General features: G+C 38.9%; 1 protein-coding gene across 5 annotated transcripts in view; it reads left to right on the top strand.

The window, feature by feature from the left end:
- The window catches only part of ESRP1 (epithelial splicing regulatory protein 1), a 66317-nt gene extending 52209 nt beyond the window's left edge, over positions 1-14108 (top strand). For 3 of the 5 annotated variants that reach the window (XM_025922632.2, XM_086695520.1, XM_025922631.2), the window contains 2 exons: positions 2180-2289; positions 12579-14108. In XM_025922632.2, coding sequence (XP_025778417.1) covers positions 2180-2254 — 75 coding nt within the window. In that variant the 3' untranslated portion in view covers positions 2255-2289; positions 12579-14108. The remainder of the gene's footprint in view (positions 1-2179; positions 2290-12578) is intronic. The other 2 variants (XM_086695519.1, XM_086695521.1) reach the window with 1 other exon arrangement.
- Positions 14109-14570: the final 462 nt, after the last annotated feature.

Below are 14570 nucleotides of genomic sequence, written 5' to 3'. Positions count from 1 at the left end.
TACCAGAAACAAGTAAAAGCAGTTATTTCTAGATTTATAGCTACAAGATTGATGTGCTTCAAAGTTGCAGTTTATAGCAGTTTACCTTCTAGTATCTTCTAGGGAATCATTGAAGGCTGGAGTAGAGTTATCTGGTGTAATCAGAAGTAAGAAGATCGTACAAAATTATTTGATCTCAAGGAATTTGGCCTTCATTGCTGAAGTGCTTGGAGTTCATGACCTGGTTCAACCAATTAGGATTACGTAGGAACTAGGAGCACCTGTCTGGTTCAATCAGTAGACCATGCGACTGTTGATCCCAGGGTTGTGAGTTCAAGCCCCACATTGAGCATAAAGCTTCCTTAAAAAAAAGAAAAGAAAAAGATTATATATAAACCTCACTTATCAAATTAAGTATATCAAATTATTCCAATGTCTTTAGTAATTTGAGTTTTAAGGCAGTTACAAAATCCAAAATCTTTTGTATCCTAATTTTATATCACTCTTACATGAAGGCTCATACATTCAGTCTTTGAGAGTCCATGTCTATTTTTTTGTTTGTTTTCTTTTTTTTTAATGGTTTTGTTTTTTAAGTTTTTATTTATTTTTGAAAGAGAGAAAGAGAGAGAATGAATCACAAGCTTGATTGAATGAATCACACAGGGCTTGAAACCGTGACCCTGAGATCATGACCTGAGCTGAGATCAAGACTCGGATACTTATGGGACTGAGCCACCCAGGTGCCCCAAGAGTCTGTGTCTTCTTATTTTTTTCTGTCCTTAATTATTTTGGTAATAGTCCCTAGCTATAGGAATCCGGATTGGGTGTAGATTTACCATAAGACAAAATCAGTAGAGTGTGACTTAAAACTGTGTTCTCTTAAGTATATTTTGTATTTATTTTTATTTACAGTGTATTCATTGCTGTTGATGTATTGGAAGGTTTTCATTTTATTTCTGGTTATGTAATATATTCATATAATAAAGCAAATACTTAGTAATAATTGGTTGAGTGAAATCTCTTGATAGTTTCCAATTCTGCCTTCTAAAAAACATCTCAAGATAATAATGGCATATGTCATTTCCTATAAACATTATATTTAAACATAATTTTTGGATATATGTTTCTCCTACCCTTAGCAAAATTCCTTCTACTTCGACGTAATTTTTCCATACTTCACACTTGGTGGTAGTGGGGAAGGGGGTATGAAGCCAGAGAGGGCAAGGATTTACAAAAAGGGAAGAATTCTGATGTCCAAAACAAAATGCAGCACATGGGTTCTGCTATCAATTTTGTAATTTTGTAGGGGCACCTGTCTGGCTCAGTCAGAAGAGCATGCTACCCTTGATCTCAGATTTGTGAGTTTGAGCCCCACGTTGGGTGTAGGGAATACTAAAATAAATAAATAGGTAAACTTTTTAAAAATCTGTGATTTTATAAAGTTAAAGTGCCTGGGTTGGGCCGATTTTGGTAAATGAGATTTATAGAATGAGGACTGAATACATGAAGACAAACTACCATGAAAATATTTGATCAGGAGAATGTCATTCTGGTCGTGAAAATAAACCTGTATCTATATTTGATGGGCCTCTTATTCTGGACTCTCTGGTCTCCTTACATAATTCTTATAACTTGATTTGCCATTTGCTTTATCCTTTACTGTTAATGCTTTGCATTTTTAATGGTTTTAGTTTTTGTTTTTTCTCAGAATACTGACTTTAATCAGTATCTCTTTAAGCCTCTTGCCGCTATTATGTTTATCTGCTGTCTGCTTGAGAGAATTAGGTTGATATTACAAATACAATATTTAAAGTTCACAGAGTTGCTTGCAGATGCTGGGCTTATTGGACAATACTTTGCAAATAGTTGGTACTCAAACTATTTTATATCTAGTCACACCTGTGATATCATGGAAACTACTGTTAGCATGATCTGACGTGTTTGTTGTTTATTGTGTTATGGGTTCTTTATCCCTGTGTTCACTCTAACTAACCCCTTCCCTAAAAGAAGGTTTTATTAAGTAGGAAGTGGTGACTTGGGATTAGTTGTTACATATGTGGCTCTTACCAGCATTTGAGCTGTTTCCTACATTCTAAATGTCATATAGTACTGTCCGTAGATCTATTCAGTTGAAATGCTAATCGTCCATAGTGGCAGTTTGTCCATCTTATGATCCTGTTTGTTCTAACTTGCATTGTAGTACGCAGCCGATGATGGACTTGTACACACAAATGACCAGGCCAGGACTCTACCCAAAGAATGGGTTTGTATTTAAGGGCCCCAGCAGTTAGACCATCCTCAGAAAAGAAGGTAAGGCGCTACGATGTGAAAGCTCAATCATAAAGGGCCAAATAGAGATCGAGAATCTGAATGTATTTTTTATGAGTCGCATAAGAAGTTCCCCCTTTTCTTTAGTATGATGTAGGAGTGACAGAGATTCTGGAAGAATTGGGAGACTGGAATTCAGTGTGTCATCCAAGGAGACAGTATCTTAGAAACATTTATGGATCGTAGTTGTATGTTATTTGGGGGTAAGGGAAAACTTGTCAATTTAGAAATTCATTTGCTAGATTTAATGTGGAATACAGTTTGGGTATGCTTTTTTGTTGTTTTAATTTAGGTAAAAATCATAACAATCTACCATTTAAAAAAAATTTTTTTTAACATGTATTTACTTTTGAGAGAGAGACAGAACATGAGTGCGGGAGGGGCAGAGGGAGGGAGACACAGAAACAGAAGCAGGCTCCAGGCTCTGAGCTGTCAGCACAGAGCCCGATGCAGGGCTCTAACACATGAACGGTGAGATCATGACCTGAGCCGAAGTAGGACACTTAACTGACTGAGCCACCCAGGCACCGCCCCTAAAATCCATCATTATTATAAGTATACAATTCAGTGGCAGTATATTCATAACATGTGCAACCAGCACGTCTATCTAGTTCCAAAACACTTTCATCACCCCAAAAGAAAACCCCAAACCCATTAAGCAGTATCTCCCTATTTTCCTTCCCCATAGACCCTGGAAACACCATTCCTGTCTGCATGGATTTGCCTTTAGTGCATATTTCATAAAAATGGAATCCTACAATATGTGGCGCTTTTGTGTCTGGCTTCTTTCACTTCCCAAGTTTTTGAGGTTCATCCTTGTTGGAGCCTGTATCAGTACTTCCTTTCTTTTCATTGTTGAATAACATTCCATTATATGGATAGACCGCATTTTTTTTTTTTTTAATTTTTTTTTTTCAACATTTATTTATTTTTGCGACAGAGAGAGACAGAGCATGAACGGGGGAGGGGCAGAGAGAGAGGGAGACACAGAATCGGAAACAGGCTCCAGGCTCTGAGCCATCAGCCCAGAGCCCGACGCGGGGCTCGAACTCCCGGACCGCGAGATCGTGACCTGGCTGAAGTCGGACGCTTAACCGACTGCGCCACCCAGGCGCCCCTAGACCGCATTTTTTATTCATTCCTCTTTTGATAGACATTTGAGTTGTTTCTGCCTTCTTGCTATTGTAAATAGTGCTGATATGAACATTTACGTACAAAGATTTGAGTACCTGTTTTTTAATTCTCTTGGGTATGTATCTAGGAGTGGAATCACAGAGTCCTATGGTAATTCTGTTGAGTGGACTTTTTTCCCATTTCATTTTTTTTAATGGTGGTAAAGTATACATAACATAAAATTAACCATTTTTAAGTGTATGGTTCAGTGGCATTAAGTACAGTCACATTATTATGTAACCATCACCACCATCTATTGTCATCATCTCAAACTGACACTCCCCTCTTCCCTCACACCCTGGCAACTACCTTTCTACTTCCTGTTTCTATACATTTGACTATTCTAGGTAACTCAAAAATGGAATAACCTAATATTTGTCTTTTCATGATTAGCTTATTTCCATTAGCATAATTTTTTTTTAATGTTTATTTTTGAGACAGAGCATGAGCAGAAGAGGGGTGGAAAGAGAGGGAGACACAGAATCCAAGGCAGGCTCCAGGCTCCAGGCTCTGAGCTGTCAGCATAGAGCCCGACGCAAGGCTTGAACTCATCAACCACGAGATCATGACCTGAGCTGAAGTCGGACGCTCAACCGACTGAGCCACCCATGTACCCCCATTAGCATAATGTTTTTAAGGTTCATTGTCTAAATCTAGAGTAAAGGAATCCTGATAGTTTTTGAAAATAGTTTTTTAATTGGTAACCTTTTCTTAAAGGATATTGGCTTTCATTAACTAACTTGAACTTAAATAAAAACTTCGGGGGTGGGGTGGGGCACATGGGTGGTTCAGTGGGTTAAGCGTCTAACTTCCACTCAGGTCAGATCTCATAGTTTATAAGTACGAGTCCCACATCAAGCTCTCTGCTGTCAGCACAGAGCCCACTGCAGATCCTCTGTCTCCCTCTTGCTCTGCCCCTATCCTACTTGCAAGCGTCCTCCCTCCCTCCCTCTCTCCCTCCCTCTCTCTCTCTCAAAGATAAACATTTAAAAAATACACACATACATACATACTTGGAAGGGAAAAAAAGGATACTGGGTTTCTTTGTGAGCTTGCTCTAGAGATGGCATTGTGGGGACATGGTCAGGAATTGCTGTAACTTAATTCCTTCATTTTTTGTTGTTGTTGTTGTTGTTGGATTTGGTTTCCTGGTATGCCACTTTAAAATTTTGTTACTGGGGCACCTGGGTGGCTCAGTCAGTTGAGCGTCCGACTTTGGCTCAGATCATGATCTCATGGCTCGTGAGTTCAAGCCCTGTGTCGGGCTCTGTGCTGACACCTAGGAGCCTGGAGCCTGTTTGGGATTCTGTGTCTCCCTCTCTCCCTGTCTCTCTCTCACTCTCTCTCTCTGTCTCTCTCTCACTCTCTCTCTCTGTCTCTCTCTCACTCTCTCTCTCTCTCTCTCTCTCTCTCAAGAATAAATTAAACATTAAAATAAAATAAAATTTTGTTACCATTTTCATGGCTGAGGACCCTATGGGCCTTAACTATATGAGTTCTAAATTGGAAAGTGTGGTTGCCAATAGTACAATATTGTCCTTGAGAAATGACAATTAGGGTCTTAGGCTCTCGTTCTGAAGTTGTAGAAACCCCAGTTCTGGGATGGAAGTGATGATTCTCTGCTATTTTCTGTGAGATTTCAAGATATCTTGGGTACTAAAGAACATTGTGCCCAGATACTTTGCAGTGGGTATGGGGTATTTTCTAGTTTAGTTCACAGGAATGAGAGCACATTATTCTAGCCTTTTGATACTCTTTTTGATCCATACTTCGTCATTTGAAATGTTCTTTATTCAACTTCTTAATGCTGTTTATGAACGTGATAAGCATATTCTTCTATATCATAAAATGAATATATTGAATGAGAAATGACTAGAGGGGTGACTGGGTGGTTCAGTCAGTTGAGTGTCTGACTTCAGGCACTCCCAGGGTCATGATCTTGGGGTTCCTGGGTTCAAGCCCCTCGTGGGACTTTGTGCTGACAGTGGGGAGCCTGCTTCAGATCGTCTCCTTCCTTCTCTCTCTCTGCTCCTCCCCTGCTTGCACACACGCTCTCAAAAATAAATAAACATTAAAATCTTTAAAAAGAAAAAGAAGAAATGACTAGACGTGGAACTTTGTTCTTTTTTAAAAATGTTACTTACTTTGAGAGAGCATGTGCGCATGCACACATACGAGACAGGGAGGAGGAGAGAGAGGGAGAGAGAGAATCCCAAGTAGTCTTATGGGCTATCAGTGCAGAGCCCCATACAGGGCTCTATCTCACCAATGGCAAGATCATGACCTGATCTGAGATCAAGAGTAGGATGCTTAACCAACTGAGCCACCCAGGCACCTCAGAGCTTTTTGTTATTATATGAGAAATGTCCTAACTTGACTATAACCATTACTCAACTCTGATTCTATCTTTTTTTTTTTTTTTTTAATTTTTTTTCCCAATGTTTATTTATTTTTGGGACAGAGAGAGACAGAGCATGAACAGGGGAGGGTCAGAGAGAGAGGGAGACACAGAATCGGAAACAGGCTCCAGGCTCTGAGCCATCAGCCCAGAGCCCGACACGGGGCTCGAACTCCCGGACCGCGAGATCGTGACCTGGCTGAAGTCGGACGCTTAACCGACTGCGCCACCCAGGCGCCCCTAACTCTGATTCTATCTTATGTTTATATATTTGAAGTCATGATAGAAATATCAGGTGCTCTGTTAAAATCCAGGTGTTTGCATTTATTATTATAAAATCAGATTGATCTACTTTTATATTGAAATTTAAAAAAAATTCACATGGAGTACTGACTGAAACACCTGGCTAAGTTATCAGTTATTTAATGATCTCAGCGATCCTGGGAGGTAAGGACCATAAAAGTATTGTGTGCTCATTGTAAAGAATTTGGAACATACAGACAGGTGCAAAGAAGTCACTTATAATTCCACCCTCCAGAAATAACCATAATGAATATTTTCTTTCAGATTCTTTTTTGTACGTCCTTATGCAATTTGGACCCCATTTATTTCCCTTTAACCTTCTTGTGTGGCTATATATTTTTTCTCATCATCTATATTAATAATCAAATTTATCATCACTAGTCATCTCTTAAACATCACTAGAATGCCTTATGCTCTGTAAGCAATTTTATATCTCCAGTGCCATTTAAGTCTCATTGCAGCACTGTGAGGCATCAGAGCAGGTACCAATGGCTCCATGTGACAGATGAGGAAATGAAACCCAGAGAGGCTGGGTAACTTTCTGAGTCCTACAGTTAATGACCAAGCTGACTAAAGATACATCACTTTGAGTTTCAGTCTTGGTGCTCTTTTCTACTAAGCAAATAAGAGCCTGGCAAAGTAAGTACTTATAGTGGGATGGATGGTGGCCCCAAATAAATGTCCACATCCTAATCCCTGGAACCTGTGACTATTACCTTATCTGGCAAAAAAAAAAAAAAAAAAAAAAAAAAGTAAGGATCTTGAGGGGAGTTTATCCTGGATTATGTGGGTGGGCCCTTAATGCAATTATAAAAGAAGCAGAAATAGGGGCACCTGGGCAGCACAGTCAGTGGAGCACATGACTCTTGATCTCAGGGTCATGAGTTCAAGCTTTCACACTGGGTATGGAGCCTACTTAAAAAAAAGGGCAGTGGGGAGGAGACCAGATGGACACAGGAGAAGAGGAGGCAATATGACCATGGAGGCAGAGATTTAAATAATACAGACATAAGCCAGGGATCACCTGCAACCATTGAAAGGTGGAGAAGGCAAAGAATTGGTCCCTAGGGCCTCTGGAGGATGTACATCCTGGCTGACACCTTGATTTCTGGCCGCCAGATATGTGAGAGAAGTTTCTGTTTTAAGTCATCAAATTACATTATTTTTTACAGCAATGACAGGAAACTAGTAACAGTACTTGAAAAATTTATTGAAAGCATGATGCCATTACTGGTTATGGAGTCAGATAAAGGTAGCCAAAGCCCATGATAAGGTCTGATAAAGAAGTTTCAGTATTCTGCCTTCTTGTATAGCCAACATTTGTCAGCTAACCCAAGAATTAATCTAGGTATGCCTCTTTTTTTATCATAAAAGATCCCAACGACTGCTCACAAGCTGTTGAAGATGCCCTCTTGGGAAGGAGGTTTGATGGCTGTCTGGAAAAAAATGCCTCCTCAAAAGGCCAGAGTTCTTGTTTGTATCCCCAACTCCCTCACCATAAGCTCCAAGTGTAACTCTCCTAGTGTGTTGGGGGGGGGGGGGGGCAGGACCAGCTCATAAATTTGTCAACAAATGCTTGGCTATAAACATATTTTGCATACATATGGAGAGACAGTTCTTCAGAGGTAACATTTTCCTATTCTGTAAAATGCACATAACATCACTTCTTCATATGTGACTTAACTTTTCTAGGTAAGAATCAGGTGGGTTAATGAGCGTAAGCAAGTTTTACAAACTATAAAGTTATGCATATAGACAAATAACTACTTTATTGCTATGATTACAATAATCAATACAGAAGCAATGTTGATGATTATTATCTATGCTCCAGACATTGTTCAGATTTCACCAATTTTTCCATTAATGTTCTTTTTCATTTCCATGATCTAGTTCCATGATCCAATCTATGAATCCATGTTGCAGTTACTTGGCCTGTCTCCTTAGTATCCTCTAGTCCATGTTAGTTTCTCAGTCTTTGCTTATTTTTCATGACCTTGACAATTTTCAGGTATTCTGCTTTTGAGGTATTTTGTGGGCTATCCTTGATTTTGAATTTGTTAGATGCTTTTTTGGCAATTATACTGGGGTAATGAGTATTGGGAAAGAATAATACCATGGAGGTGAAGTGCACATCCTATCACATAATATCTGGGATGCTATTACCTACATAACATTACTGGCAGTGTAATCTTGATCATTTGCTGAATGTCTTAGTTCATTCTGGCTGCCGTAACACAATTCCATGGACTGGGTGTTTTATAAATAACAAACCTCTAATTTCTCACAGTTCTAGAGGCAGGGAGGTCCAAGATGAAGTGTTAACATTTTCCTTTGCTTTTTTGTGAGAACTTTTGTCTATACTGGGTATTTTTGGAAGTTCTTGTGATGTGTTAAGCCTGGTATTTTCACAACAGCTAGGTTTTAAGGAAAAACAAAAGAATACCCAACAATCAAACAAAAACCATGCAGCTTTCATTTGGAGAGTATCTTTTATACCTGGCCTCTTAAGTATATAGTTTAGATTACTTTGTAGTTCGAAAATTATCTGTCTTGCACTATCAACAATAGCCAAATTATGGAAAGAGCTCAAATGTCCATCGACTGATGAATGGATAAAAAAGATGTGTTGTGTGTGTGTGTGTGTGTGTGTGTGTGTGTGTGTGTGTGTGTGTGTGTGTACTGGAATATTACTCAGTGATCAAAAAGAATGAAATCTGGCCATTTGCAACAACACAGATGGAACTAGAGTGTATTATGCTAAGCAAAATAAGTCAGAGAACAACAAACATGATTTCACTCCTATGATGAATTTAAGATACAAACAGATGAACATAAAGGAAAGGAAGCAAAAATAATATAAAAACAGGGAGATAAACCATAAAAGACTCAAATACAGAGAACAAACTGAGAGTTGCTGGCGGGGTGGGAGGTGGGGGATGGACTAAATGGGTGATGGGCATTAAGGAGGATTTGAGATGGGATGAGCACTGGGTGTTATATGTAACTAATGAATCACTAAATTCTATTTCTGAAATTATTATTACACTATATTACACTATATGTTAACTAACTGGGATTTAAATTTTTTAAAAATGATATGTCTTTTGTATTATATAATTGTTTGGACCAATATAGTGACTAATATTTTAGTTTCTGGCCACAATATTCAAGATGTTTCTTGGATAAATGAGATTTTTAAAATGAAACAAGATTTTACTTTATTTCTCTTTCAGCTAGTATTTATAATAGTGGGCAGCAACAGCTACCTAAATGCCGATTAGTGATTTAAGTGACAAAAAGGCTATCAAAACATTTTTCTTTGATTAAAGAATCTGAGTTATGGGTTTTATTTTACCTATTATATAAGGAAAAAGAAACTATTTCTTTGTCCTAACAAAGAAATCTCACAAATGACTTAATTTTTTTAGAAAAGAGATGTCAAAATTACTACAAGGAAATAAAATATTACAACTAATCAGAATTGCAGGGTTTTTAAGGGGTTTAGCTTCATTTCATAAGACGTAACCCCAGTTGGTGAAATCCAGTTTTCTTAAATGATTTCTTTGTACATGGTACTTTCAATGTCCGTGGACAAAAAAACATTTTTTAACACAGATCTTACTGGAAAGAGATTTGTGAATATTTGCAGTTGTAACTTTAAAATTGTCTTTGCATAATAGTTTCTTTATACTTTTACTCTTTTCTGCAGCTAAGGGAAAATAGGAAACATTGGTTGTTTTTTGTTTGTTTTGGGGGTTTTTGTTGTTTTGAGGGGGAGTTGAAGGTTTTGTGGGGTTTGTCTTTTGTTAACAGCTTGAAGTCTAAAGTTTGATTACTAAACACTAAAATTCCATTGGATACTACTGGGATTAAAAAGCAAGGGGCACCTGGGTGGCTCAGTCAGTTGAGCGTCCGACTTCCACTCAGGTCATGATGTCACGGTTTGTTAGTTCGAGCCCCAAATCAGGCTCTGTGCTGACAGCTCAGGGCCCGGAGCCTGCTTCGGATTCTGCGTCCCCCTCTCTCTCTGCCCCTCCCCTGCTCATGTTCTGTCTATCAAAAGTGAATAAACACTAAAAAAAAAAAAGGCAGGCTTCAGAGGTGAGTGGGTCGCTCAGTCAAGCATCTGACTTCAGCTCAGGGACTTCAAGACCCATATCAGGCTCCACACTGAGGGTGTAGAGCCTGTTTGGGATTCTCTCTCTGCCCCTTCCATATGCACGTGCACTCTTTCTTGCTTTTCTCTCTCAAAATAAGCTGAAAAAAAAAACAGGCTTGAGAAAGCTAAACTTTTCATTTTTTTCAGACTTTTCTACGTTTTCACAGAATATGAAGGTATAGTTTTCAGCATATACATTGGTTTCTTATTAGAATGATAATATGAGCTGGGAATGGGAAAGGTTTTATTTATTGACTCTGATAACAGGCCCATGGTTGACTGACTTGACTGGATCCAAGGGCTTGCTCTTTCCAAACTGTCTCTGTAGGGTACCTCCAGCAACTCTTGGCTTACATCCTTCCATCTTAAATCCAGAGGCAGGCCAGGAATTGAGGTTATTTGGCCTGGCTTAGGTCCATTTCAGAAAGCACTGTGGCCAGGAACATGCAGGGCTCTGATTGGCCATGTCTGTGTCACTTGTTGGGCTCAGTTGTAAAGTTGCTTCATTATGGGCTTAAGATTAGGTTATGGGACAGTCAGTTATTTAAGGACAATTCAGATGCTATTGCCAAAAGAAGAATATAGCAGATCTTGGACAATTGTGTTGGTAGATCATTGATAGAGATTTTATTTGTACTTAGTAACCAAGGGGAAACTTGCGTGTCCTGTGTTTTACACTAAGTACTAAATTACAGTCACTTTGTAAACCACATTTTAAGAATGATTTCTAACAAGTATTTCCCTGTTTTATAAATACCTGATTCTAAATTTGTATCAATTTTAGAGTCTATTATTAAAGCAAATCTAACCTTGACCATGATTTCAAACTGGCCATATGAACAGATCTGAACTCTGAAGAACCATTTTTATGTCTACCTGCAGTCCAGTTTCTCATCTACTTGTGAAAGCATGCACAATGCCAAAAGTTTTCACTTTAAAGTTTTTGTGTGGTGGGGTACCTGGGTGGCTTGGTCAGTAGGGCAACCAACTCTTGATTTCACTCAGGTCATGATCTTGCAGCTCGTGAATTCGAGTCCCGCGTCGGGCTCTGTGCTGATGGTGCACAGCCTGCTTTGTTTTCTCTCTCTCCCCCTCTCTCCGCCTATCTCTCTCTCTCACACAATGAATGAATGTATGTATGTATGTATGTGTGTTTTTGTGTGGCGTATAAGTGAAATAGCATAACAGAACCAATTGGTGTTCAAATTCTGGACCTGCCAATGACTACATTAATTGCGCTGTGCCTCCGTTTCTCCATCTGTATGATGGGAATAGCATGGTAATCTTTATAGGATGGTTGTGCAGATGAATGAATTCACATAAAGGTTGTCTATCAACTGTTCACTGAAAGAGTTGATGTTTCCTATAATGTCATGCCTCATTGCTTCTTATTGACTCAAATATTTTTGTTTCATATATGAAATTTCTTATACTAGACTTTAATTTTCAAAAATTGTCTTAATGGTTTTAATAATGGCATCAAGCCTCTTAATATCAGAAGAATTGCTATGATGGGGTGCCTGAGTGGCTCAGTCAGTTGAGCTCTTGATTTCAGCTCAGGTTGTGATCCCAGGGTCATGGGATCGAGCCCCATGTCAGGCTCTGTGCTGAGCATAGAGTCTTCTTGTGGTTTCTCTCTCTCTCCCTGTGTCCCTCTCCCCAGCTTGCATGTGTGCACGCACACTCTCTCTCTCTCTCTCTCTCTCTCTCTCTTCCAAATAAAAATTAAAAACACAACAAAACAAAAAAACGCTGTTGTAACTTGAGGACCCAGACTGAGGAATGTCTGTATGTACAGACATTGTGAAATAGTCACTCCACAAAGGAGCTGAGTAAAGTATGGAGGTGCAAACATACACATCATCAACAAATGGTAACACAAGGGAGGGAGCTGTGGGAATGCCAGTTACCACGTAAATTTCATCTGCCAACACTGCTCCTTGAGAACTTGCTGTAGAAACCCCAACTATGTGTAAAATAACGGCTTCGGATTCTGTGTCTCCCTTTCTCTCTGCCCCTCCTCTGCTCATGCTCTGTCTCTGTCTCAAAAATAAATAAAACATTAAAAAGAAAAAAAGAATCCCAACTATGTGTAAAATAAAATTGTGGACTCCCTTAAGGCTTTTTTTTGGGGGGGGGGGCCTTTTGTAATTCGAAATCGTTTTATTATAGCTGCCAATAATTGAAAATTTAGAGACTGTAATATTTCCTTTTATTGTCTTGTGTTGTTTTTTTCAGTGTTTGAAAGATGTATGGTGATCCCGAAACCGTCAGATATATCAACTTCTAGCAACTTCAGGGGAAGTTTGTCTACACTCAGGCTGCAGTATTTTCAGCAAACGTGATTGGACAGTGGGCCTGTGCCCTATCTTTTGGTAGAGGAAAAAATTTGAGCCAATGAAGCCAAATCCTTCTAGCAAGCAGCATGCCTGGCTCCTTGCTGATTGCAAATAGGCATTTAAAATGTGAATTGGAAATTGAGTGACTCTAATACTTCCAGCTAACGTGGCATCATAGGTGTTTCCTAAGTTTTAAGTCTTGGACAAAAAATACTAGTGTCTACCGTCTCCATCAGGAACTCTGTTGTGGAAGCTTCATTTGTGTGTTTCCATTTTTCTATCTCCATCTCCCTATCTTCTGCACGAGTGTGCCCTCTTACTAAGTAATTCAAGAATAAGATCTTGGAATACTTGAGTCACAAACTTAAGAAATAAAACTATTCTCCCACTATCTTGGCCATCATGGTGTCTTACAGTTAAAAACGAATGAAAATGATTTTTAAAACACCTTGGGATAAATTAGAAGATATTGTACACCCACTGCAAAACATACATGGCTTAAAAGTTGCATCTTTTTTCTCAGCAGGTACCAGTTGTAAATAATGAACTAGGGGCCAAAATGCAAAACCAAAAATGAAGCAGCTATGTGTAGCTAGTAATTTCTAGTTTAAACTGTAACTGAACATTGTGGCTTCAAATGTATTATTTTATATTGTACTTTTCCCATTACTGATGGTTTGGACTTTAATAAGAGATATTCCATAGTTTTTAATATCGCAAAATGAGAATATTTGAACAGTGTATTCTAGAAAGCAATATACTAACTGAAGTGAATGCTTGTATATATTAAGATATAGCCTTAAACCTTTCTCTCTAATGCCTTAACTGTCAAATAATTAAAACTTTTAAAAGCATAGGATTAGAGTCAGCATGCTGGACTGAGAAGTAAACACTGAAGCGGTTAGAGCAGTTACTGATGCTGTCAGCGTTTAGCACTATGTGTTTAGCTGTGTGTATGCTACAAAAGTGCAATATTAGACACTAGCTAGCTAGTACTGCTGCCTCATGGAACTCCAAAGAGGAAAACAGGATTTGATTAAGTAAGTGCACATGTGTCTTTAAGTTCCTCCTATTGTCCTTGGCTTGGATGCAATGCCATGCAGATTTATGTGGCTGCTATTTTTTATTTACTTTGCATTACTTTGATTAACACCTTGAATGGAGAGCCAAACCTTCCCTCTTCACTTGACCAGCAATGGCCCTTTAACTGCAGTAGGAAAAAAGAAAAAACAAAAAACCTTTTTGTGTGAAAACTGGTGACAACTGGCACTTAGGATCAGAAAAAGAGTTGTTTATACTTGATGCCTTAAGATGCTGTCTGCCCAAAGCTCTGAAAGCCTTAAAAATAGTAATACTTAACTACAATACTACTGAGAGTTTTCATAGAATTGTTACATTTGATAATAAAACATGCCTGTTTAATCTCAAAGTGTGTGTTCTTTTTTATTACTGAAACGGTTAGGGTCATGGAAAGGGTGTGGGTAAGCCATCTTTTCCTGAGGTGGTAAGGTTTTTCCCTAAGTTTGCTATAAAGATTTGCTTGCACTCTCTCTCTCTAAATAAATAAACTTAAAAAAAAAATGTTTAGGGGCACCTGGATGGCTCAGGAGGTTAAGCCTCCGACTTTGGCTCAGGTGTCATGATCTCACAGTTAGTGAGTTCAAACCCTGTGTCATGCACTGTGCTGACCACTTAGAGCCTGGAGCCCGCTCTGGATTCTGACTCCCTCTCTCTCTCTGCCCCTCCCCCACTCTCACTTTCTCTCTCTCTCTCCTTCAAAAATAAACGTTAAAATTTTTTTTAACGTTTATTTTGAGAGCATGTGTGTGCACACGTGAGTGCAGGGGAGGGGAAGAGAGAATCTCAAGCAGGATCCTTGCTATCGGCACAG

The sequence above is a fragment of the Puma concolor genome, chromosome F2, assembly GCF_028749965.1.
Source record: "Puma concolor isolate L17-30 chromosome F2, mPumCon1.1.hap2, whole genome shotgun sequence".
Classification (NCBI taxonomy): domain Eukaryota; kingdom Metazoa; phylum Chordata; class Mammalia; order Carnivora; family Felidae; genus Puma; species Puma concolor.
This window is presented reverse-complemented; position numbering and strand designations above follow the sequence as displayed.